Source organism: Bombina bombina, chromosome 5 (genome assembly GCF_027579735.1).
Source record: "Bombina bombina isolate aBomBom1 chromosome 5, aBomBom1.pri, whole genome shotgun sequence".
Lineage (NCBI taxonomy): Eukaryota > Metazoa > Chordata > Amphibia > Anura > Bombinatoridae > Bombina > Bombina bombina.
The window spans coordinates 617,731,133-617,757,889 of NC_069503.1; the positions used below are offsets into that span (position 1 = coordinate 617,731,133).

At 40.5% G+C, this 26,757-nt stretch overlaps 1 protein-coding gene across 1 annotated transcript in view; it reads left to right on the forward strand.

Annotated features, from left to right (window-relative positions):
* The window catches only part of NSUN2 (NOP2/Sun RNA methyltransferase 2), a 232,377-nt gene that overhangs the window by 163,098 nt on the left and 42,522 nt on the right, over nucleotides 1-26,757 (forward strand). Inside the window, exons 16-17 of the mRNA XM_053714578.1 lie at nucleotides 15,996-16,076; nucleotides 23,444-23,582. Coding sequence (XP_053570553.1) covers nucleotides 15,996-16,076; nucleotides 23,444-23,582 — 220 coding nt within the window. The remainder of the gene's footprint in view (nucleotides 1-15,995; nucleotides 16,077-23,443; nucleotides 23,583-26,757) is intronic.

Genomic DNA, 26,757 nt, shown 5'->3' on the forward strand with positions numbered 1-26,757 from the left:
TCGTGTCAAGAAAGAAATACATTTATCAGGTAAACATAAATTTTGTTATTTTATCCCTCCATTTATTGTTACTCGTGGACTCTTGCCAAATATATATATAAAAGAAAACCTAATTTATGTAAGAACTTACCTGTTAAATTAATTTATTTCATGGTGGCGAGAGTCCACAAGACTTTTGTTTAAAGTACATATTTTTCTCCTACATTGGTGTGTCCGGTCCACGGCTTCATCCTTACTTGTGGGATATTCTCATTCCCTACAGGAAGTGGCAAAGAGAACACACAGCAGAGCTGTCCATATAGCTCCCCCCCTGGCTCCGCCCCCCAGTCATTCTCTTTGCCGCTTTGAACAAGTAGCATCTCCACGGGGGTGGTAAAGAGTATGTGGTGTTAGTTGTAGTTTTTTATTTCTTCTATCAAGAGTTTGTTATTTTAAAATAGTGCCGGTTTGTACTATTTACTCTACAGCAGAAAGTGATGAAGATTTCTGTTGAGAGGAGTATGATTTTAGCACCAGTAACTAAAATCCATTGCTGTTCCCACGCAGGACTGTTGAAACAAGAGAACATCAGTTGGGAGGAACAGTTTGCAGGCTTAACTGCTTCAGGTATGATCAGTCATTTTTCTAACAAGACCATGTAATGCTAGAAGACTGTCAGAAATTCCCTCTGGGATAGGTAAGCCATTTTCTTTCATGTAATTAGCAAGAGTCCATGAGCTAGTGACGTATGGGATATACATTCCTACCAGGAGGGGCAAAGTTTCCCAAACCTCAAAATGCCTATAAATACACCCCTCACCACACCCACAATTCAGTTTTTACAAACTTTGCCTCCGATGGAGGTGGTGAAGTAAGTTTGTGCTAGATTCTACGTTGATATGCGCTCCGCAGCAAGTTGGAGCCCGGTTTTACTCTCAGCGTGCAGTGAATGTCAGAGGGATGTGAGGAGAGTATTGCCTATTTGAATGCAGTGATCTCCTTCTACGGGGTCTATTTCATAGGTTCTCTGTTATCGGTCGTAGAGATTCATCTCTTACCTCCCTTTTCAGATCGACTATATACTCTTATATATACCATTACCTCTGCTGATTCTCGTTTCAGTACTGGTTTGGCTTTCTACAAACATGTAGATGAGTGTCCTGGGGTAAGTAAATCTTATTTTCTGTGACACTCTAAGCTATGGTTGGGCACTTTGTTTATAAAGTTCTAAATATATGTATTCAAACATTTATTTGCCTTGACTCAGAATGTTCAACTTTCCTTATTTTTCAGACAGTCAGTTTCATATTTGGGATAATGCATTTTGAATTAATCATTTTTTTCTTACCTTCAAAAATTTGACTCTTTTTTCCCTGTGGGCTGTTAGGCTCGCGGAGGCTGAAAATGCTTCATTTTATTGCGTCATTCTTGGCGCAGACTTTTTTGGCGCAAAAATTCTTCCGTTTCCGGCGTCATACGTGTCGCCGGAAGTTGCGTCATTTTTTTGACGTTATTTTGCGCCAAAGATGTCGGCGTTCCGGATGTGGCGTCATTTTAGGCGCCAAATAATGTGGGCGTCTGATTTGGCGCTAAAAAATATGGGCGTCTCTTTTTTCTCCACATTATTTAAGTCTCATTTTGTATTGCTTCTGGTTGCTAGAAGCTTGTTCTTTGGCATTTTTTCCCATTCCTGAAACTGTCATTTAAGGAATTTGATCAATTTTGCTTTATATGTTGTTTTTTCTCTTACATATTGCAAGATGTCTCACGTTGCATCTGAGTCAGAAGATACTACAGGAAAATCGCTGTCTAGTGCTGGATCTACCAAAGCTAAGTGTATCTGCTGTAAACTTTTGGTAGCTATTCCTCCAGCTGTTGTTTGTATTGATTGTCATGACAAACTTGTTAATGCAGATAATATTTCCTTTAGTAAAGTACCATTGCCTGTTGCAGTTCCTTCAACATCTAAGGTGCAGAATGTTCCTGATAACATAAGAGATTTTGTTTCTGAATCCATAAAGAAGGCTATGTCTGTTATTTCTCCAACATAGGTGTGTCCGGTCCACGGCGTCATCCTTACTTGTGGGATATTCTCTTCCCCAACAGGAAATGGCAAAGAGCCCAGCAAAGCTGGTCACATGATCCCTCCTAGGCTCCGCCTTCCCCAGTCATTCTCTTTGCCGTTGTACAGGCAACATCTCCACGGAGATGGCTTAGAGTTTTTTAGTGTTTAACTGTAGTTTTTATTATTCAATCAAGAGTTTGTTATTTTAAAATAGTGCTGGTATGTACTATTTACTCTGAAACAGAAAAGAGATGAAGATTTCTGTTTGTAAGAGGAAAATGATTTTAGCAACCGTTACTAAAATCGATGGCTGTTTCCACACAGGACTGTTGAGAGGAATTAACTTCAGTTGGGGGAACAGTGAGCAGACTTTTGCTGCTTGAGGTATGACACATTCTAACAAGACGATGTAATGCTGGAAGCTGTCATTTTCCCTATGGGATCCGGTAAGCCATTTTTATTACAGAAAGAAAAAAAGGGCTTCACAAGGGCTTTCTAAGACTGTAGACATTTTCTGGGCTAAATCGATTTATATTTTATACTCCATAGCCTTGAGGAATTATTTTAATCTTGGGAATTATGTAAAATAACCGGCAGGCACTGTATTGGACACCTTATTCTCTAGGGGCTTTCCCTAATCATAGGCAGAGTCTCATTTTCGCGCCTGTATTGCGCACTTGTTTTTGAGAAGCATGACATGCAGATGCATGTGTGAGGAGCTCTGATACATAGAAAAGACTTTCTGAAGGCGTCATTTGGTATCGTATTCCCCTTTGGGCTTGGTTGGGTCTCAGCAAAGCAGATACCAGGGACTGTAAAGGGGTTAAATATAAAAACGGCTCCGGTTCCGTTATTTTAAGGGTTAAAGCTTCCAAATTTGGTGTGCAATACTTTTAAGGCTTTAAGACACTGTGGTGAAATTTTGGTGAATTTTGAACAATTCCTTCATACTTTTTCGCAATTGCAGTAATAAAGTGTGTTCAGTTTAAAATTTAAAGTGACAGTAACGGTTTATTTTAAAACGTTTTTTGTACTTTGTTATCAAGTTTTTGCCTGTTTAACATGTCTGAACTACCAGATAGACTGTGTTCTGAATGTGGGGAAGCCAAGGTTCCTTCTCATTTAAATAGATGTGATTTATGTGACACAAAATTTAGAGAAAATGATGCCCAAGATGATTCCTCAAGTGAGGGGAGTAAGCATGGTACTGCATCATCCCCTCCTTCGTCTACACCAGTCTTGCCCACACAGGATGCCCCTAGTACATCTAGCGCGCCAATACTCCTTACTATGCAACAATTAACGGCTGTAATGGATAATTCTATCAAAAACATTTTAGCCAAAATGCCCACTTATCAGCGAAAGCGCGACTGCTCTGTTTTAGAAAATACTGAAGAGCATGAGGACGCTGATGATATTGGTTCTGAAGGGCCCCTACACCAGTCTGAGGGGGCCAGGGAGGTTTTGTCTGAGGGAGAAATTTCAGATTCAGGGAAAATTTCTCAACAAGCTGAACCTGATGTGATTACATTTAAATTTAAATTGGAACATCTCCGCGCTCTGCTTAAGGAGGTGTTATCCACTCTGGATGATTGTGAGAATTTGGTCATTCCAGAGAAACTATGTAAAATGGACAAGTTCCTAGAGGTCCCGGGGGCCCCCGAAGCTTTTCCTATACCCAAGCGGGTGGCGGACATTGTAAATAAAGAATGGGAAAGGCCCGGTATACCTTTCGTCCCTCCCCCCATATTTAAAAAATTGTTTCCTATGGTCGACCCCAGAAAGGACTTATGGCAGACAGTCCCCAAGGTCGAGGGGGCGGTTTCTACTCTAAACAAACGCACCACTATACCCATAGAAGATAGTTGTGCTTTCAAAGATCCTATGGATAAAAAATTAGAAGGTTTGCTTAAAAAGATGTTTGTTCAGCAAGGTTACCTTCTACAACCAATTTCATGCATTGTTCCTGTCACTACAGCCGCGTGTTTCTGGTTCGATGAGCTAGAAAAGGCGATCAATAATAATTCTTCTTCTTATGAGGAGATTATGGACAGAATTTGTGCTCTCAAATTGGCTAATTCTTTCACCCTAGACGCCACTTTGCAATTGGCTAGGTTAGCGGCGAAAAATTCTGGTTTTGCTATTGTGGCGCGCAGAGCGCTTTGGTTAAAATCTTGGTCAGCGGATGCGTCTTCCAAGAACAAATTGCTTAACATTCCTTTCAAGGGGAAAACGCTGTTTGGCCCTGACTTGAAAGAGATTATCTCTGATATCACTGGGGGCAAGGGCCACGCCCTTCCTCAGGATAGGTCTTTCAAGGCCAAAAATAAACCTAATTTTCGTCCCTTTCGCAGAAACGGACCAGCCCCAAGTGCTACGTCCTCTAAGCAAGAGGGTAATACTTCTCAAGCCAAGCCAGCCTGGAGACCAATGCAAGGCTGGAACAAAGGAAAGCTGGCCAAGAAACCTGCCACTGCTACCAAGACAGCATGAGATGTTGGCCCCCGATCCGGGACCGGATCTGGTGGGGGGCAGACTCTCTCTCTTCGCTCAGGCTTGGGCAAGAGATGTTCTGGATCCTTGGGCGCTAGAAATAGTCTCCCAAGGTTATCTTCTGGAATTCAAGGGGCTTCCCCCAAGGGGGAGGTTCCACAGGTCTCAATTGTCTTCAGACCACATAAAAAAACAGGCATTCTTACATTGTGTAGAAGACCTGTTAAAAATGGGAGTGATTCATCCTGTTCCATTAGGAGAACAAGGGATGGGGTTCTACTCCAATCTGTTCGTAGTTCCCAAAAAAGAGGGAACATTCAGACCAATCTTAGATCTCAAGATCCTAAACAAGTTTCTCAAGGTTCCATCGTTCAAAATGGAAACCATTCGAACTATTCTTCCTTCCATCCAGGAAGGTCAATTCATGACCACGGTGGATTTAAAGGATGCGTATCTACATATTCCTATCCACAAGGAACATCATCGGTTCCTAAGGTTCGCATTCCTGGACAAGCATTACCAGTTTGTGGCACTTCCGTTCGGATTAGCCACTGCTCCAAGGATTTTCACAAAGGTACTAGGGTCCCTTCTAGCGGTGCTAAGACCAAGGGGCATTGCAGTAGTACCTTACTTGGACGACATTCTGATTCAAGCGTCGTCCCTTCCTCAAGCAAAGGCTCACACGGACATTGTCCTGGCCTTTCTCAGATCTCACGGGTGGAAAGTGAACGTAGAAAAAAGTTCTCTGTCTCCGTCAACAAGGGTTCCCTTCTTGGGAACAATAATAGACTCCTTAGAAATGAGGATTTTTCTGACAGAGGCCAGAAAATCAAAACTTCTGAACTCTTGTCAAATACTTCATTCTGTTCCTCTTCCTTCCATAGCGCAGTGCATGGAAGTAATAGGTTTGATGGTAGCGGCAATGGACATAGTTCCTTTTGCGCGCATTCATCTAAGACCATTACAACTGTGCATGCTCAGTCAGTGGAATGGGGACTATACAGACTTGTCTCCGACGATACAAGTAAATCAGAGGACCAGAGATTCACTCCGTTGGTGGCTGTCCCAGGACAACCTGTCACAGGGGATGAGCTTCCGCAGACCAGAGTGGGTCATTGTCACGACCGACGCCAGTCTGGTGGGCTGGGGCGCGGTCTGGGGACCCCTGAAAGCTCAGGGTCTTTGGTCTCGGGAAGAATCTCTTCTACCGATAAATATTCTGGAACTGAGAGCGATACTCAATGCTCTCAAGGCTTGGCCTCAGCTAGCAAAGGCCAAGTTCATACGGTTTCAATCAGACAACATGACGACTGTTGCGTACATCAACCATCAGGGGGGAACAAGGAGTTCCCTGGCGATGGAAGAAGTGACCAAAATCATTCAATGGGCGGAGACTCACTCCTGCCACTTGTCTGCAATCCACATCCCAGGAGTGGAAAATTGGGAAGCGGATTTTCTGAGTCGTCAGACATTTCATCCGGGGGAGTGGGAACTCCATCCGGAAATCTTTGCCCAAATCACTCAATTGTGGGGCATTCCAGACATGGATCTGATGGCCTCTCGTCAGAACTTCAAGGTTCCTTGCTACGGGTCCAGATCCAGGGATCCCAAGGCGACTCTAGTAGATGCACTAGTAGCACCTTGGACCTTCAAACTAGCTTATGTATTCCCGCCGTTTCCTCTCATCCCCAGGCTGGTAGCCAGGATCAATCAGGAGAGAGCATCGGTGATCTTGATAGCTCCTGCGTGGCCACGCAGGACTTGGTATGCAGACCTGGTGAATATGTCATCGGCTCCACCATGGAAGCTACCTTTGAGACGAGACCTTCTTGTTCAAGGTCCGTTCGAACATCCGAATCTGGTCTCACTCCAACTGACTGCTTGGAGATTGAACGCTTGATCTTATCAAAGCGAGGGTTCTCAGATTCTGTCATTGATACTCTTGTTCAGGCCAGAAAGCCTGTAACTAGAAAAATTTACCACAAAATATGGAAAAAATATATCTGTTGGTGTGAATCTAAAGGATTCCCTTGGGACAAGGTAAAAATTCCTAAGATTCTATCCTTCCTTCAAGAAGGTTTGGAGAAAGGATTATCTGCTAGTTCCTTGAAGGGACAGATTTCTGCCTTGTCTGTGATACTTCACAAAAAACTGGCAGCTGTGCCAGATGTTCAAGCCTTTGTTCAGGCTCTGGTTAGAATCAAGCCTGTTTACAAACCTTTGACTCCTCCTTGGAGTCTCAATTTAGTTCTTTCAGTTCTTCAGGGGGTTCCGTTTGAACCCTTACATTCCGTTGATATTAAGTTATTATCTTGGAAAGTTTTGTTTTTGGTTGCAATTTCTTCTGCTAGAAGAGTTTCAGAATTATCTGCTCTGCAGTGTTCTCCTCCTTATCTGGTGTTCCATGCAGATAAGGTGGTTTTACGTACTAAACCTGGTTTTCTTCCGAAAGTTGTTTCTAACAAAAACATTAACCAGGAGATAGTCGTGCCTTCTTTGTGTCCGAATCCAGTTTCAAAGAAGGAACGTTTGTTGCACAATTTGGATGTTGTTCGTGCTCTAAAATTCTATTTAGATGCTACAAAGGATTTTAGACAAACATCTTCCTTGTTTGTTGTTTATTCTGGTAAAAGGAGATGTCAAAAAGCAACTTCTACCTCTCTCTCTTTTTGGATTAAAAGCATCATCAGATTGGCTTACGAGACTGCCGGATGGCAGCCTCCTGAAAGAATCACAGCTCATTCCACTAGGGCTGTGGCTTCCACATGGGCCTTCAAGAACGAGGCTTCTGTTGATCAGATATGTAAGGCAGCGACTTGGTCTTCACTGCACACTTTTACCAAATTTTACAAGTTTGATACTTTTGCTTCTTCTGAGGCTATTTTTGGGAGAAAGGTTTTGCAAGCCGTGGTGCCTTCCATTTAGGTGACCTGATTTGCTCCCTCCCTTCATCCGTGTCCTAAAGCTTTGGTATTGGTTCCCACAAGTAAGGATGACGCCGTGGACCGGACACACCTATGTTGGAGAAAACAGAATTTATGTTTACCTGATAAATTACTTTCTCCAACGGTGTGTCCGGTCCACGGCCCGCCCTGGTTTTTTAATCAGGTCTGATAATTTATTTTCTTTAACTACAGTCACCACGGTATCATATGGTTTCTCCTATGCAAATATTCCTCCTTAACGTCGGTCGAATGACTGGGGTAGGCGGAGCCTAGGAGGGATCATGTGACCAGCTTTGCTGGGCTCTTTGCCATTTCCTGTTGGGGAAGAGAATATCCCACAAGTAAGGATGACGCCGTGGACCGGACACACCGTTGGAGAAAGTAATTTATCAGGTAAACATAAATTCTGTTTTCTTGGTGTATTTCTCATCATTTTTCTTGGCATTCTTTTAGAATACCGAGAATTTTACAGTTTCTTCAGGATGGTTTAGATAAAGGTTTGTCCGCAAGTTCCTTGAAAGGACAAATCTCTGCTCTTTCTGTTCTTTTTCACAGAAAGATTGCTATTCTTCCTGATATTCATTGTTTTGTACAAGCTTTGGTTCGTATAAAACCTGTCATTAAGTCAATTTCTCCTCCTTGGAGTTTGAATTTGGTTTTGGGTTCTCTTCAAGCTCCTCCGTTTGAACCTATGCATTCATTGGACATTAAATTACTTTCTTGGAAAGTTTTGTTCCTTTTGGCCATCTCTTCTGCCAGAAGAGTTTCTGAATTATCTGCTCTTTCTTGTGAGTCTCCTTTTCTGATTTTTCATCAGGATAAGGCGGTGTTGCGAACTTCTTTTGAATTTTTACCTAAAGTTGTGAATTCCAACAACATTAGTAGAGAAATTGTGGTTCCTTCATTATGTCCTAATCCTAAGAATTCTAAGGAGAAATCGTTGCATTCTTTGGATGTTGTTAGAGCTTTGAAATATTATGTTGAAGCTACTAAATCTTTCCGAAAGACTTCTAGTCTATTTGTTATCTTTTCCGGTTCTAGAAAAGGCCAGAAAGCTTCTGCCATTTCTTTGGCATCTTGGTTGAAATCTTTAATTCATCTTGCCTATGTTGAGTCGGGTAAAACTCTGCCTCAGAGAATTACAGCTCATTCTACTAGGTCAGTTTCTACTTCCTGGGCGTTTAGGAATGAAGCTTCGGTTGATCAGATTTGCAAAGCAGCAACTTGGTCCTCTTTGCATACTTTTACTAAATTCTACCATTTTGATGTATTTTCTTCTTCTGAAGCAGTTTTTGGTAGAAAAGTACTTCAGGCAGCGGTTTCAGTTTGAATCTTCTGCTTATGTTTTTCGTTAAACTTTATTTTGGGTGTGGATTATTTTCAGCAGGAATTGGCTGTCTTTATTTTATCCCTCCCTCTCTAGTGACTCTTGTGTGGAAAGATCCACATCTTGGGTAATCATTATCCCATACGTCACTAGCTCATGGACTCTTGCTAATTACATGAAAGAAAACATAATTTATGTAAGAACTTACCTGATAAATTCATTTCTTTCATATTAGCAAGAGTCTATGAGGCCCGCCCTTTTTTTTGTGGTGGTTATGATTTTGTATAAAGCACAATTATTCCAATTCCTTATTTTATATGCTTTCGCACTTTTTTATCACCCCACTTCTTGGCTATTCGTTAAACTGAATTGTGGGTGTGGTGAGGGGTGTATTTATAGGCATTTTGAGGTTTGGGAAACTTTGCCCCTCCTGGTAGGAATGTATATCCCATACGTCACTAGCTCATGGACTCTTGCTAATATGAAAGAAATGAATTTATCAGGTAAGTTCTTACATAAATTATGTTTTTTCTTAGACTCTGTATAAAATGATGGCTTATATTTAGGGCTCTATGCTGGTTGACACTATTGTGGGCTTTAAAATCGATTGCTTTTTAGCATGTTTTTCACTATAAATAAGGTGTTTAATTTCAGCCTGGCACTTATTTGGACACCTAAATCTAGTCAGAAAGGCCCCTCCACTCTGGAATGAAGAGGGATGAGGCCTCATTTTCAGGCCTCAATTGCGCAGTTGATTTTGCCTAGGCAGTCCATGCAGCTTCATGTGGGGCATCAGAAAGGATTCCAGAGAGGCTTATTTCCTACTAAAATAATCCCTAAGAAAGGTAAAGGCTACAGGGAGAAGCTGGGGCTAGTTCTGTAGTGTGTTAACCGGTTAATAACTGTTATTAGCTCCGGTTTGGGCATTAAGGGGTTAATTGGTCTGAAAATTTGTGTGCAATCTTTTCAAAGCATTAAGGCTCTGTGGTGAAAATTTCATGAAAATCGGATGTTTATTTCATGGTTTTTTGATGTTTCAGTAATAATGTGTGCTCTTTTATTATTTAAAGAGACAGTAACGTTTTTGTCAAAAATAATTTTTATTGCATTGTAGTTCTGTTTAAGCCTGTCAAACATGTCTGAATCTTCAGATAGACTATGTTCTGTATGTCCAAAGGCCAAGATGGTTCCCCCATTAAATTTATGTGTGCAGTGTGCCATAGCGTCCAACCAGCTTAAGGACAGTACAATCACACTTAAAAATATAGCCCAAGATGATTCTTTAGCTGAAGGTAATGAAGATAGCTTGCTTTCCTCTCCTCCTGTGTCAACACCAGCTATGCCCGCGCAGGCGATGCCCAGTACATCTAGCGCACCAATTGCGATTACTATGCAACAATTAGCATTTTTTATCCAAACTGCCAGCCTTTCCTAGGAAGCGTGATTGCTCAGTTTTAAACACAGACAATGAGCAAGCAGACGCAGAGGATAATTTATCTGTAGTGCCCTCACATCAAGCTGACTTGGCGGTGAGGGAGGGCCTGTCTGAGGGAGAAATTTATGACAGGAAAAGTTTCTCAGCAGGCAGAGCCTGATACCATAACATTTAAATTTAAGCTAGAACACCTCCACGCCCTACTTAAGGAGGTCCTAGCTGCACTTGATGATTGTGATCCTTTGGTGATCCCAGAAAAATTGTGTAAAATGGACAATTTCCTAGAGGTCCCACTACACACTGATGCGTTTGCGATACCTAAGATGGCAGATATAGTGACTAAGGAGTGGGAGAAGCCAGGTGTTCCTTTTGTTCCCCCTCCTATATTTAAGAAAATGTTCCCCATTGTTGACCCCAGAAGGGACGCATGGCAGACGGTCCCTAAGGTAGAGGGGGCAGTTTAAACGTTAGCTAAGCGCACAACTATTCCAATAGAGGACAGTTGCGCTTTCAAAGATCCTATGGATAAAAAATTAGAAGGATTGCTTGATAAAATTTTTGTTCAGCAAGGTTTCCTTCTTCAACCAATTTCGTGCATTATTCCTGTCACCACGGTGGCGTCTTTTTGGTTCGATGAACTAGAAAATTCGCTCCAGAAGGAGACTCCATATGATGAAGTCATGGACAGAATTCACGCACTGAAGTTGGCTAATTCCTTTATTTTAGATGCCGCTTTTCAATTAGCTAAATTAGCGGCGAAAAATTCAGGTTTTGCAATAGTGGCGCGCAGGGCGCTTTGGCTAAAATATTGGTCGGCGGATGTGTCGTCCAAAACAAAATTGCTTACTATTCCTTTCAAGGGTAAGATTATTTCAGACATCACTGGGGGAAAGGGCCATGCCCTTCCACAGGATAGACCAAGGCTGTAACAAGGGGAAACAGGCCAAGAAGCCTGCTGCTGCTACCAAATCAGCATGAAAGGATAGCCCCCGATCCGGGACCGGATCTGGTAGGGGGCAGACTCTCTCTCTTTGCTCAGGCTTGGGCAAGAGATGTCCTAGACCCCTGGGCTTTAGAGATTGTCTCTCAGGGGTATCTCCTAGAATTCAAGGACCTTCCTCCAAAGGGAAGGTTTCACATGTCTCGCTTGTCTTTAGACCAGACAAAGAGACGGGCATTCTTACATTGCGTAGAAGACCTTTTAAAAATGGGAGTGATACACCCAGTTCCAAAAGCAGAACAAGGACTGGGTTTTTACTCAAACCTGTTTGTAGTTCCCAAAAAGGAGGGAACGTTCAGGCCAATTCTGGACTTAAAGATCCTAAACAAATTCCTCAGAGTTCCATCATTCAAAATGGAAACAATTCGAACAATTTTACCAATGATCCAGGAGGGTCAATACATGACTACCGTGGACCTAAAGGATGCATACCTGCATATTCCGATCCACAAAGTTCACCAAGAATTTTTACAAAGGTGTTAGGATCCCTTCTAGCAGTGCTAAGGCCAAGGGGCATTGCGGTAGCACCCTACCTAGACGACATCTTAATTCAGGCGTCGTCCTTCCACAAAGCGAAGGCTCATACGGATATTGTTCTAGCCTTTCTAAGGTCTAACGGGTGGAAGGTGAACGTAGAAAAAAGTTCTCTGTCCCTGGTCACAAGGGTTCCCTTCCTGGGAACAATAATAGACTGGGTAGAAATGAAAATCTTTCTGACGGAAGTCAGGAAGTCAAAACTTTCAAATGCTTGTCGAGTTCTTCATGCCATTCCTCAGCCTTCTGTGGCTCAGTGCATGGAGGTAATCGGTCTAATGGTTGCGGCAATGGACATAGTCCCTTTTGCCAGAATTCATCTAAGACCATTGCAACTGTGCATGCTCAAGCAGTGGAATGGGGATTATGCAGATTTGTCTCCCCAGATACAAATGGACCAGAAAACCAGAGACTCGCTCCTCTGGTGGTTGTCTCAGGATCACCTGTCTCAGGGAATGAGTTTCCGCAGACCAGAGTGGATCATTGTCACGACCGACGCCAGTCTCTTAGGATGGGGCGCGGTCTGGGACTCCCTGAAAGCTCAGGGTCTATGGTCTCGGGAAGAATATCTTCTCCCGATAAACATTTTGGAACGGAGAGCGATATTCAATGCGCTCCTGGCTTGGCCTCAACTAGCGGAGGCCAAATTCATAAGATTTCAGTCGGACATCATGACGACTGTAGCGTACATCAATCATCAGGGAGGAACAAAGAGTTCCCTGGCGATGAGAGAAGTATCCAAGATCATCAAATGGGCGGAGGATCACTCCTGCCATCTATCTGCAATTCACATCCCAGGAGTAGACAACTGGGAGGCGGATTATCTGAGTCGTCAGACTTTCCATCCGGGGGAGTGGGAACTTCACCCGGAGGTTTTTGCCCAGTTAACTCAACTATGGGGCGTTCCAGATCTGGATCTGATGGCGTCACGTCAGAACTCCAAGGTTCCACGCTACGGGTCCAGGTCCAGGGATCCCAAGGCGACATTGGTAGATGCCTTAGTGGCGCCTTGGTCGTTCAATCTATTCTCCTCCCCAGGCTAGTAGCCAGGATCAAACAGGAGAAGGCTTTGGTAATTCTAATAGCTCCTGCGTGGCCACGCAGGACTTGGTAGACAGACCTGGTGAATATGTCATCGGCTCCACCATGGAAGCTACCTTTGAGACAGGACCTTCTAGTACAAGGTCCATTCGAACATCCAAACCTAGTTTCTCTGCAACTGACTGCTTGGAGATTGAACGCTTGATTCTATCTAAGCGTGGGTTTTCGGAATCAGTTATAGATACTCTGGTTCAGGCTAGAAAGCCTGTAACCAGGAGAATTTACCATAAGATATGGCAGAAATATCTCTATTGGTGCGAATCCAAGGGTTACTCATGGAGTAAAATTAGGATTCCAAGGATTCTTTCCTTTCTCCAAGAGGGATTGGAGAAAGGTGTGTTAGCTAGTTCTTTAAAAGGACAGATATCTGCTCTGTCTGTCTTGTTGCACAAACGTCTGGCAGCCGTGCCAGATGTTCAGGTGTTCGTACAGGCGTTAGTCAGAATCAAGCCTCTCTTCAGACCTGTGACTCCTCCATGGAGTCTAAATTTAGTTCTTTCAGTTCTTCATGGGGTTCCGTTTGAACCTTTACTTTCCATAGATATTAAGTTACTATCTTGGAAAGTTTTGTTTTTGGTTATTTCTTCTGCTAGAAGAGTTTCTGAATTGTCTGCTTTGCAGTGTAATTCACCCTATCTGGTGTTTCATACAGATAAGGTAGTTTTACGTACCAAGCCTGGTTTTCTTCCAATAGGAATATTAACCAGGAAATAGTTGTTCCTTCTCTGTGTCCTAATCCAGTTTCTAAAAAGGAACGTTTGTTACACAATCTAGATGTGGTTCGTGCTTTAAAATTCTATCTAGAAGCAACAAAGGATTTCAGACAAACATCTTCTTTGTTTGTTGTCTATTCTGGTAAGAGAAGAGGTCAGAAAGCTACTGCTACCTCTCTTTCCTTCTGGCTAAAAAGCATCATCCGATTGGCTTATGAGACTGCTGGACGGCAGCCTCCTGAACGAATGGGCTTTCAAGAACGAGGCTTCTGTTGAACAGATCTGTATGGCAGCGACTTGGTCTTCACTGCATACATTTGCAAAATTTTACAAATTTGATACTTTTGCTTCTTCGGAGGCTATTTTTGGGAGAAAGCTTTTCCAAGCAGTGGTGCCTTCCGTTTAGGTTACCTGACTTGTTCCCTCCCTTCATCCGTGTCCTAAAGCTTTGGTATTGATTCCCACAAGTAAGGATGAAGCCGTGGACCGGACTCACCAATGTAGGAGAAAACAGAATTTATGTTTACCTGATAAATTTCTCCTACGGTGTGTCCGGTCCACGGCCCGCCCTGGCATTTAGTCAGGTTTAAAAAATTTTATTTTTTTGTACACTACAGTCACCACTGCACCCTATGGTTCTCCTTTTTCTCCTAACCGTCGGTCAAATGACTGGGGGGCGGAGCCAGAGGGGGAGCTATATGGACAGCTCTGTGTGTTCTCTTTGCCACTTCCTGTAGGGAATGAGAATATCCCACAAGTAAGGATGAAGCCGTGGACCGTACACACCGTAGGAGAAAGAAATTTATCAGGTAAACATAAATTCTGTTTTTTTCCCCCTGCTTTTACTCCTTAATCGCCTCACGGCTTGGCCATATGTAAAACTAAGGTATTTGTGAGGTAGATGGGGTATTTATAGGCTTTTGAGGTTTGGGAAAACTTTGTCACCTACTGGTAGGATTGTGTATCCCAAATGTAACGGCGTCGCGGCCATGAAAGAAATTAATTTATCAGGTAACTTCTTATATAAATTGTTTTTGGGTGATTGGGTTTTCAAAATGTGTAGCTCTTCTTTCTACTATATGTCTGATGCAATTTCTTTTGTCATAGTAATCCAGGGTCTGTCTTTCTTTTGTGTAGGTTATGCATACCTAAAGCTTCTTCCCAATATTAAAAAAAAAAAAAAGTTTATAAATATGTGCATCTTGTTCCCTTTTTGGATTGCTCCCTCAGATAAAGTACATCCATCCATGATATATTCCAAAACTCATGAGAGAGATGAATTAATAAACACTATGCTATACAGACACACAAGGGAAACTTTGTCCTTATCGGAGAATAAAAATACTCTTATTTAACGTTAATATGCAGGAAAAATTAAACACAGCCTATTTTATCAGCATTTAAAAAAAAATATTTTACCTTTTTATACTTTTCAATCCAACTAAAATAGCAATATAATAAACTAAGTTAAATTAGGCATTGCATATGTTTGACATGGTTTCTCTTTGAAATAAGGTGCTAAAGGTATAATATATTGGGTACATCTCAGGCCAGGCCATGAAGGCCTCAGAAGCTTACTTCTGAAGTTTAATTGTATGGGGGGGGGGTTTAAATTGTAAAAAGGGAAATATGAACAAATTGTTACTTGCAACTTGAAGTGGTCTCATGAGGAGCTGATGTGGCTTTATAATAAGGTCAACTAAATTGCTGTTCAGGGTCCTGAAAGGCCGGAGTTGACATCCACCCTTCAAATTAATACATGAATAACCCTTTTACTGCAAACAATTCCAAGCACAAGCCAACGGGGTTTACAGCAGGCAGCCCACTTGTGTGCATTGTAGTATACCAATCCGAGGGCTACAAGAAAATGTAACCTATTAAAACATTGGTAATAGTTTGCATTAAAGTCGTACTGCCTACATTCATGAGGGAAGGTTGCAGATTTGCCAAGACGCACTAATTACGATTATTATTAATTGTATAGCTTTGCAAAATTCCATTTTGCTGATTTGTGATTTTCATATAAGGCAGTGGTAGTTAATTGGCAGGTCATAGGAACCTTTAATACTTACCATTCAGGACCGCCTTTCCAGCAGAGCAGGAGTCGTCTTTTAACTATTATATTGGCCCCACAGATTTAAAGTTTAAATCAACTGCATATATGGTTTTAAACCCTCATACAAATTTTTTTTTAATTATGGCCCTTTGAGTGACCTTTGTTTTGTCACTTATCAAGAGTATCATTTACTAATGTAGAGAAATTTAATTAGAAGTTTATTTTGTTGTTGTTTTTTAAATGAGAAAATATTGTAACTATTTTGTGTTGGTATTTTTGTTTTTCATTTTGGGCATCCTGTTCATTTTACAGTAAATATTTATTTTGTTATTTTTTTTGTTTGGCAGGTTATTAACACTGGTATAAAAGTACTTTGCAGGAATAATGATGGAGAACAGTACGGTTGTGCTTATAGGCTAGCCCAAGAGGTGAGTTACAATTAGTCTAAACAATTTGAACTTTTTGCTGCTCCAGTCTGCCTGTATTGAGAAGTTCAAAAACATGAATTAAAGGGACATTAAACCCAAAAATGTTCTTTCATGATTCAAATAGAGCACACAATTTTTAAAAAGTTTCCAATTTACTTCTATTATCAATTTTTTTTTCATTCTTATGTTATTATTTGTTGAAGAGGTACCTAGGTAGGTAGCGTGCACATGCCTGAAGTACTACACGACAGGAAATAGTGCTGCCATCTAGTGTCCCTGCTAATGTATAACATTGTTGCAAAAGTGCTGCTTTATAGTGCTGCAGACACATGCACACTCTTGGGCTTACATTTCTGCTTTTCCACAAAGGGTAACAAGAAAACTAAGAAAATGTGATAATAGAAGTAAATTAGAAAGTTGTTTAAAATGTTCTTATATCTAAATCATGAAAGAAAAAAATTGAGTTTTATGTCCCTTTAAGGTGAAAGTAGACCCTATAAAGGAAAAGGATCATCTTAAAGGGTTAGGGATACATTGAAATGTGCTGGATTGCTTTTTTTTTTTTAATAGAATCATTTTTGCAATATATTTAAAATGCTTCTAGTAAAAGTTACTGTTACAGCGACATACGCACATACACTATGTGTGAATAGAGCATAAGGATTCTAACACCATGCCAGTTCAGAGAACTGGTGGTGGTGTGTATTGTGTCATTGAAGACTTTATTTGTGTCACACAATCCACTGATGACTCTCTCTGAGATAGTGTGGTGTTGGATTGCTGGTGTACAGGATACTTACAGCATATGTGTGTATGCCACAGGAAAAACAGTTAGGACTTCTACTAGAAGCATTTTTGCTAATGAAAGTATATTGCAAAATATTTCTTTTTAAAATTAATATATGCACATTTCAATTTCTTTCATGTAATTAGCAAGAGTCCATGAGCTAGTGACGTATGGGATATACATTCCTACCAGGAGGGGCAAAGTTTCCCAAACCTCAAAATGCCTATAAATACACCCCTCACCACACCCACAAATCAGTTTTACAAACTTTGCCTCCTATGGAGGTGGTGAAGTAAGTTTGTGCTAGATTCTACGTTGATATGCGCTCCGCAGCAGGTTGGAGCCCGGTTTTCCTCTCAGCGTGCAGTGAATGTCAGAGGGATGTGAGGAGAGTATTGCCTATTTGAATTCAATGATCTCCTTCTACGGGGTCTATTTCATAGGTTCTCTGTTATCGGTCGTAGAGATTCATCTCTTACCTCCCTTTTCAGATCGACGATATACTCTTTTATATATACCATTACCTCTACTGATTCTCGTTTCAGTACTGGTTTGGCTTTCTACTACATGTAGATGAGTGTCCTGGGGTAAGTAAGTCTTATTTTCTGTGACACTCTAAGCTATGGTTGGGCACTTTTTATATAAAGTTCTAAATATATGTATTCAAACATTTATTTGCCTTGACTCAGGATGTTCAACGTTCCTTATTTCAGACAGTCAGTTTCATATTTGGGATAATGCATATGAATCAGTCAATTGTTTTTTTGTTTTTTTTCTTACCTTAAAATTTGACCTTTTTTTCCTGTGGGCTGTTAGGCTCGCGGGGGCTGAAAATGCTTCATTTTATTGCGTCATTCTTGGCGCGGACTTTTTTGGCGCAAATTTTTTTTGCTTTTTCCGGCGTCATACGTGTCGCCGGAAGTTGCGTCATTTTTGACGTTTTTTTGTGCCAAAAGTGTCGGCGTTCCGGATGTGGCGTCATTTTTGGCGCCAAAAGCATTTAGGCGCCAAATAATGTGGGCGTCTTTTTTGGCGCTAAAAAATATGGGCGTCACTATTGTCTCCACATTATTTAAGTCTCATTATTTATTGCTTCTGGTTGCTAGAAGCTTGTTCACTGGCATTTTTTCCCATTCCTGAAACTGTCATTTAAGGAATTTAATCAATTTTGCTTTATATGTTGTTTTTTCTATTACATATTGCAAGATGTCCCAGATTGACACTGAGTCAGAAGATACTTCTGGAAAAAACGCTGCCTGGTGCTGGATCTACCAAAGTTAACTGTATCTGTTGTAAACTTGTGGTATCTGTTCCTCCAGCTGTTGTTTGTAATGAATGTCATGACAAACTTGTTAATGCAGATAATATTTCCTTTAGTAATGTTGCATTACCTGTTGCGGTTCCGTCAACATCTAATACTCAGAGTGTTCCTGTTAACATAAGAGATTTTGTTTCTAAATCCATTAAGAAGGCTATGTCTGTTATTCCCCCTTCTAGTAAACGTAAAAGGTCTTTTAAAACTTCTCATTTTTCAGATGAATTTTTAAATGAACATCATCATTCTGATTCTGATAGTGGTTCCTCTGGTTCAGAGGATTCTGTCTCAGAGGTTGATGCTGATAAATCTTCATATTTGTTCAAAATGGAATTTATTCGTTCTTTACTTAAAGAGGTCTTAATTGCATTAGAAATAGAGGATTCTGGTCCTCTTGATACTAAATCTAAACGTTTAAATAAGGTTTTTAAATCTATAGTTATTCCAGAAGTTTTTCCTGTCCCTGATGCTATTTCTGAAGTAATCTCCAGGGAATGGAATAATTTGGGTAATTCATTTACTCCTTCTAAACGTTTTAAACAATTATATCCTGTGCCATCTGACAGATTAGAATTTTGGGACAAAATCCCTAAGGTTGATGGGGCTGTCTCTACTCTTGCTAAACGTACTACTATTCCTACGGCAGATAGTACTTCCTTTAAGGATCCTTTAGATAGGAAGATTGAATCCTTTCTAAGAAAAGCTTACTTATGTTCAGGTAATCTTCTTAGACCTGCTATATCTTTAGCGGATGTTGCTGCAGCTTCAACTTTTTGGTTAGAAGCTTTAGCGCAACAAGTATCAGATCATAATTCTCATAGCATTATTAATCTTCTTCAACATGCTAATAACTTTATTTGTGATGCCATCTTTGATATCATTAGAGTTGATGTCAGGTATATGTATCTAGCTATTTTAGCTAGAAGAGCTTTATGGCTTAAAACTTGGAATGCTGATATGTCTTCTAAGTCAACTTTGCTTTCCCTTTCTTTCCAGGGTAATAAATTATTTGGTTCTCAGTTGGATTCTATTATCTCAACTGTTACTGGATAAAAAATTTAAAGGTAAATTTAGGTCTAATAATCGTTTTTTGTTCCTTTCGTCACAATAAGGAACAAAAGCCTGATCCTTCACCCTCAGGAGCGGTATCAGTTTGGAAACCATCTCCAGTCTGGAATAAATCCAAGCCTTTTAGAAAACCAAAGCCAGCTCCCAAGTCCACATGAAGGTGCGGCCCTCATTCCAGCCCAGCTGGTAGGGGGCAGATTACGATTTTTCAAAGAAATTTGGATCAATTCAATTCACAATCTTTGGATTCAAAACATTGTTTCAGAAGGGTACAGAATTGGCTTCAAAATAAGGCCTCCTGCAAAGAGATTTTTTCTTTTCCGTGTCCCAGTAAATCCAGCGAAGGCTCAAGCATTTCTGAAATGTGTTTCAGATCTAGAGTTGGCTGGAGTAATTATGCCAGTTCCAGTTCTGGAACAGGGGCTGGGGTTTTATTCAAATCTCTTCATTGTACCAAAGGAGAATTCCTTCAGACCAGTTCTGGATCTAAAAATATTGAATCGTTATGTAAGGATACCAACATTCAAAATGGTAACTTATAAGGACTATCCTGCCTTTTGTTCAGCAAGGGCATTATATGTCCACAATAGATTTACAGGATGCATATCTGCATATTCCGATTCATCCAGATCACTATCAGTTTCTGAGATTCTCTTTCCTAGACAAGCATTACCAGTTTGTGGCTCTGCCGTTTGGCCTAGCAACAGCTCCAAGAATTTTTACAAAGGTTCTCGGTGCCCTTCTGTCTGTAATCAGAGAACACAGGGTATTGTGGTATTTCCTTATTTGGACGATATCTTGGTACTTGCTCAGTCTTCACATTTAGCAGAATCTCATACGAATCGTCTTGTGTTGTTTCTTCAAGATCATGGTTGGAGGATCAATTTACCAAAAAGTTCATTGATTCCTCAAACAAGGGTAACCTTTTTAGGTTTCCAGATAGATTCAGTGTCCATGACTCTGTCTCTGACAGACAAGAGACGTCTAAAATTGATCTCAGCTTGTCGAAACCTTCAATCACAATCATTCCCTTCGGTAGCCTTATGCATGGAAATTCTAGGTCTTATGACTGCTGCATCGGACGCGATCCCCTTTGCTCGTTTTCACATGCGACCTCTTCAGCTCTGTATGCTGAACCAGTGGTGCAGGGATTACACAAAGATATCTCAATTAATATCTTTAAAACCGATTGTACGACACTCTCTAACGTGGTGGACAGATCACCATCGTTTAGTTCAGGGGGCTTCTTTTGTTCTTCCGACCTGGACTGTAATTTCAACAGATGCAAGTCTGACAGGTTGGGGAGCTGTTTGGGGGTCTCTGACAGCACAAGGGGTTTGGGAATCTCAGGAGGTGAGATTACCAATCAATATTTTGGAACTCCGTGCAATTTTCAGAGCTCTTCAGTCATGGCCTCTTCTAAAGAGAGAATCGTTCATTTGTTTTCATACAGACAATGTCACAACTGTGGCATACATCAATCATCAAGGAGGGACTCACAGTCCTCTGGCTATGAAAGAAGTATCTTGAATACTGGTATGGGCGGAATCCAGCTCCTGTCTAGTTTCTGCGGTTCATATCCCAGGTATAGACAATTGGGAAGCGGATTATCTCAGTCGCCAAACGTTACATCCGGGCGAATGGTCTCTTCACCCAGAGGTTTTTCTTCAGATTGTTCAAATGTGGGGACTTCCAGAAATAGATCTGATGGCTTCCCATCTAAACAAGAAACTTCCCAGGTATCTGTCCAGATCCAGGGATCCTCAAGCGGAAGCAGTGGATGCATTGTCACTTCCTTGGAAGTATCATCCTGCCTATATCTTTCCGTCTCTAGTTCTTCTTCCAAGAGTAATCTCCAAGATTCTGAAGGAATGCTCGTTTGTTCTGCTGGTGGCTCCAGCATGGCCTCACAGGTTTTGGTATGCGGATCTTGTCCGGATGGCCTCTTGCCAACCGTGGACTCTTCCGTTAAGACCAGACCTTCTGTCGCAAGGTCCTTTTTTTCCATCAGGATCTCAAATCCTTAAATTTAAAGGTATGGAGATTGAACGCTTGATTCTTAGTCAAAGAGGTTTCTCTGACTCTGTGATTAATACTATGTTACAGGCTCATAAATCTGTATCTAGAAAGATATATTATAGAGTCTGGAAGACTTACATTTCTTGGTTTCTTTCTCTTCACTTTTCCTGGCATTCTTTTAGAATTCCGAGAATTTTACAGTTTCTTCAGGATGGTTTGGATAAAGGTTTGTCTGCAAGTTCCTTGAAAGGACAAATCTCTGCTCTTTCTGTTCTTTTTCATAGAAAGATTGCTAATCTTCCTGATATTCATTGTTTTGTACAAGCTTTGGTTCGTATAAAACCTGTCATTAAGTCAATTTCTCCTCCTTGGAGTTTGAATTTGGTTCTGGGGGCTCTTCAAGCTCCTCCGTTTGAACCTATGCATTCATTAGACATTAAATTACTTTCTTGGAAAGTTTTGTTTCTTTTGGCCATCTCTTCTGCTAGAAGAGTTTCTGAATTATCTGCTCTTTCTTGTGAGTCTCCTTTTCTGATTTTTCATCAGGATAAGGCGGTGTTGCGAACTTCTTTTAAATTTTTACCTAAGGTTGTGAATTCTAACAACATTAGTAGAGAAATTGTGGTTCCTTCATTATGTCCTAATCCTAAGAATTCTAAGGAGAGATCATTGCATTCTTTGGATGTAGTTAGAGCTTTGAAATATTATGTTGAAGCTACTAAGAATTTCCGAAAGACTTCTAGTCTATTTGTTATCTTTTCCGGTTCTAGGAAAGGTCAGAAGGCCTCTGCCATTTCTTTGGCATCTTGGTTGAAATCTTTAATTCATCATGCTTATGTCGAGTCGGGTAAAACTCCGCCTCAAAGGATTACAGCTCATTCTACTAGGTCAGTTTCTACTTCCTGGGCGTTTAGGAATGAAGCTTCGGTTGATCAGATTTGCAAAGCAGCAACTTGGTCTTCTTTGCATACTTTTACTAAATTCTACCATTTTGATGTGTTTTCTTCTTCTGAAGCAGTTTTTGGTAGAAAAGTACTTCAGGCAGCTGTTTCAGTTTGATTCTTCTGCTTATAATTTCAGTTTTTTTCAATATAAGATTTAAACTTTATTTTGGGTGTGGATTATTTTCAGCGGAATTGGCTGTCTTTATTTTATCCCTCCCTCTCTAGTGACTCTTGCGTGGAAGATCCACATCTTGGGTAGTCATTATCCCATACGTCACTAGCTCATGGACTCTTGCTAATTACATGAAAGAAAACATAATTTATGTAAGAACTTACCTGATAAATTAATTTCTTTCATATTAGCAAGAGTCCATGAGGCCCACCCTTTTTTGTGGTGGTTTTGATTTTTTTGTATAAAGCACAATTATTTCCAATTCCTTATTTTTTATGCTTTCGCACTTTTTTCTTATCACCCCACTTCTTGGCTATACGTTAAACTGATTTGTGGGTGTGGTGAGGGGTGTATTTATAGGCATTTTGAGGTTTGGGAAACTTTGCCCCTCCTGGTAGGAATGTATATCCCATACGTCACTAGCTCATGGACTCTTGCTAATATGAAAGAAATGAATTTATCAGGTAAGTTCTTACATAAATTATGTTTTTGCCTTTTTTCTTTTTTTTTTTTTTTTTTTAAAACACTTTTTTTTTTTATACTCTACTAAGCACTTTAATACCAAAATATTTACCTATTTAAATATGGTAGGTTTTTATTTATATTTCCATATGTTTTCCCCTCTCTCTTATTGGATTTTTTTTAAATGTGATTTCATTTAAGCCTACATAGCTTTTCTATAACCAGTACTTATGTATTGATATGCTAAGTACAGGTGGGGATACAGTAAGCAAACACAGCAATTTCAGATGACAAAATAAAGGTATAAGAGCTATTTGTACACAATTTAATACACTTTAGCAGGTAAAATGTATCACTGAAAACACATCAAAGGGGAGAAAAAAAAATCACAGTACACTGTCCCTTTAAAAGTTGTGGTTTAATTTTATTTGTTACATTGGAGCTAAGTAGTCCCAATTTTATTATAAATGTTATGCCATTATTAATATAAGAAATTTAGTTAGTATTTGTATATTACCTCACTCTGCAATCTTTGTATTCTTATACTGTATCTTCTGTATCTTTGTGTTAATTGTTTTTTTTTTTTCCTCATCTGTCTAGGGTATATATACTCTTTATCCATTCATCAATTTACGAATTGTAACTGTATCTATAGAAGATATAAAAATCCTGCTTACCCAAGAAAACCCTTTCTTAACTAAATTTAGCAGTGAGACTCAGAAGCAGACTAAAGATTTAGGTAAGAACATGTATACCCTTCAAGTGATTTATACCATCTTGTGGGTATCACCAACAATTACTATTGGAGCTGATTTGTCTGTATAAGTAAGTAAGCTATTGGTTTACAAATTGATTCATTTGCTAAATGTTGAACATAGTTTGTTTTGGGGTGTGCCAATTTCAATGTACTAGTTATTTTGAGATTTCCCACATTGTATGCATTGTGAATTACCTTGAGTTTATAAATTAGCTGAGTCACTCAATCTGATTTCTTCAGCCATCACCAGCTAATCCCTGGTGCTGTCACAGGTGGGGATGAGTACTCATAAAGGAGCTGCAACAGGGTCAGTTAGGTGTTCAGTCTGCAACTTGGGACTTAAATCTGCAAACACTAATTTAAAATAAAGGTGTGAGAGGGGATATTGGGTTTAGTGTAGTGGATTCTCTACATGTTTTCTTTAAATGTAGCCACCAATCAGCAGTTGCTTCCCAGGGTGCTGAACCAAAAGGTCAAATTTCTGTATTATCTGTTCTTTTTCATAGGAAGTTAGGTAAACTTCCTGATTTTCAGACTTTTGTCCAGACGCTAGTTAGAATTAAGCCAGTTGTGAGATCTATTTCTTCTGTTAAGTGTGATCAGTCCACGGGTCATCATTACTTCTGGGATATTAACTGCTCCCCTACAGGAAGTGCAAGAGGATTCACCCAGCAGAGCTGCATATAGCTCCTCCCCTCTACGTCACTCCCAGTCATTCTCTTGCACCCAGCAACTAGATAGGTCGTGTGAGAGGACTATGGTGATTATACTTAGTTTTATATCTTCAATCAAAAGTTTGTTATTTTGAAATAGCACCGGAGTGTGTTATTACCTCTCTGGCAGAGTTTGAGGAAGAATCTACCAGAGTTTTGCTATGATTTTAGCCGGAGTAGTTAAGATCATATTGCTGTTCTCGGCCATCTGAGGAGTGAGGTAAACTTCAGATCAGGGGACAGCGGGCAGATGAATCTGCATAGAGGTATGTAGCAGTTTTTATTTTCTGACAATGGAATTGATGAGAAAATCCTGCCATACCGATATAATGTCATGTATGTATACTTTACACTTCAGTATTCTGGGAGAATGGTACTTCACTAGAATTACACTGTAAGAAAGACATAAAGCTGTTTAATAACTAGAGATTATGTTTAACGTTTTTGCTGGAATGTAAAATCGTTTTCATTTGCTGAGGTACTGAGTGAATAAATGTTTGGGCACCATTTTTCCATTTGGCAGTTGCTTAAATCTGTTTTTTCTGTCAGTTTCTGTTCTCCCTCACTGCTGTGTGTGTGGGGGAGGGGCGCTTTTACTATGCATCAAATATTTCAGTCAGCAACTCATTGTATTCCCTGCATGATCTGGTTCATCTCTACAGAGCTCAGGGGTCTTCAAAACTTATTTTGAGGGAGGTAATTTCTCTCAGCAGAGCTGTGAGAATTATAGTTTGACTGAAATAAAAACTTTTATTCTGTAATTTGTTTCCTGCTTTCAGAAATTGTTATCTTTGCTAATGGGATTAAACCTTTGCTAAAGTTGTGTTGTTTACAAGGATTGAGGCTATAACTGTTTCAATTTATTAATTTTTAACTGTCATAGATCTTCTGTGCTTCTTAAAGGCACAGTACGTTTTAATATTATTCTATTTGAATTGTATTTCCAAGTTGCAAGTTTATTTGCTAGTGTGTTAAACATGTCTGATTCAGAAGATGATACCTGTGTCATTTGTTGCAATGCCAAAGTGGAGCCCAATAGAAATTTATGTACTAACTGTATTGATGCTACTTTAAATAAAAATCAATCTGTACAAATTGAACAAATTTCACCAAACAACGAGGGGAGAGTTATGCCGACTAACTCGCCTCACGTGTCAGTACCTACATCTCCCGCTCAGAGGGAGGTGCGTGATATTGTAGCGCCGAGTACAGCTGGGCGTCCATTACAAATCACATTACAGGATATGGCTACTGTTATGACTGAAGTTTTGGCTAAATTACCAGAACTAAAAGGTAAGCGTGATCACTCTGGGGTGAGAACAGAGTGCGCTGATAATATTAGGGCCATGTCAGACACTGCGTCACAGGTGGCAGAACATGAGGACGGAGAACTTCATTCTGTGGGTGACGGTTCTGATCCAAACAGACTGGATTCAGATATTTCAAATTTTAAATTTAAACTGGAAAACCTCCGTGTATTACTAGGGGAGGTGTTAGCGGCTCTAAATGATTGTAACACAGTTGCAATACCAGAGAAAATGTGTAGGTTGGATAAATATTTTGCGGTACCGACGAGTACTGAGGTTTTTCCTATACCTAAGAGACTTACTGAAATTGTTACTAAGGAGTGGGATAGACCCGGTGTGCCGTTCTCACCCCCTCCGATATTTAGAAAAATGTTTCCAATAGACGCCACCACAAGGGACTTATGGCAAACGGTCCCTAAGGTGGAGGGAGCAGTTTCTACTTTAGCTAAGCGTACCACTATCCCGGTGGAGGATAGCTGTGCTTTTTCAGATCCAATGGATAAAAAGTTAGAGGGTTACCTTAAGAAAATGTTTGTTCAACAAGGTTTTATATTGCAACCCCTTGCATGCATTGCGCCGATCACGGCTGCAGCGGCATTCTGGATTGAGTCTCTGGAAGAGAACATTGATTCAGCTACTCTGGACGACATTACGGACAGGCTTAGAGTCCTTAAACTAGCTAATTCATTCATTTCGGAGGCCGTAGTACATCTTACTAAACTTACGGCGAAGAATTCAGGATTCGCCATTCAGGCACGCAGGGCGCTGTGGCTAAAATCCTGGTCAGCTGATGTTACTTCTAAGTCTAAATTGCTTAATATACCTTTCAAAGGGCAGACCTTATTCGGGCCCGGGTTGAAAGAGATTATCGCTGACATTACAGGAGGTAAAGGCCATGCCCTGCCTCAGGACAAAGCCAAAGCCAAGACTAGACAGTCTAGTTTTCGTTCCTTTCGTAATTTCAAAGCAGGAGCAGCATCAACTTCCTCTGCACCAAAACAGGAAGGAGCTGTTGCTCGCTACAGACAAGGCTGGAAACCTAACCAGTCCTGGAACAAGGGCAAGCAGACTAGGAAACCTGCTGCTGCCCCCAAAACAGCATGAATTGAGGGCCCCCGATCCGGGATCGGATCTAGT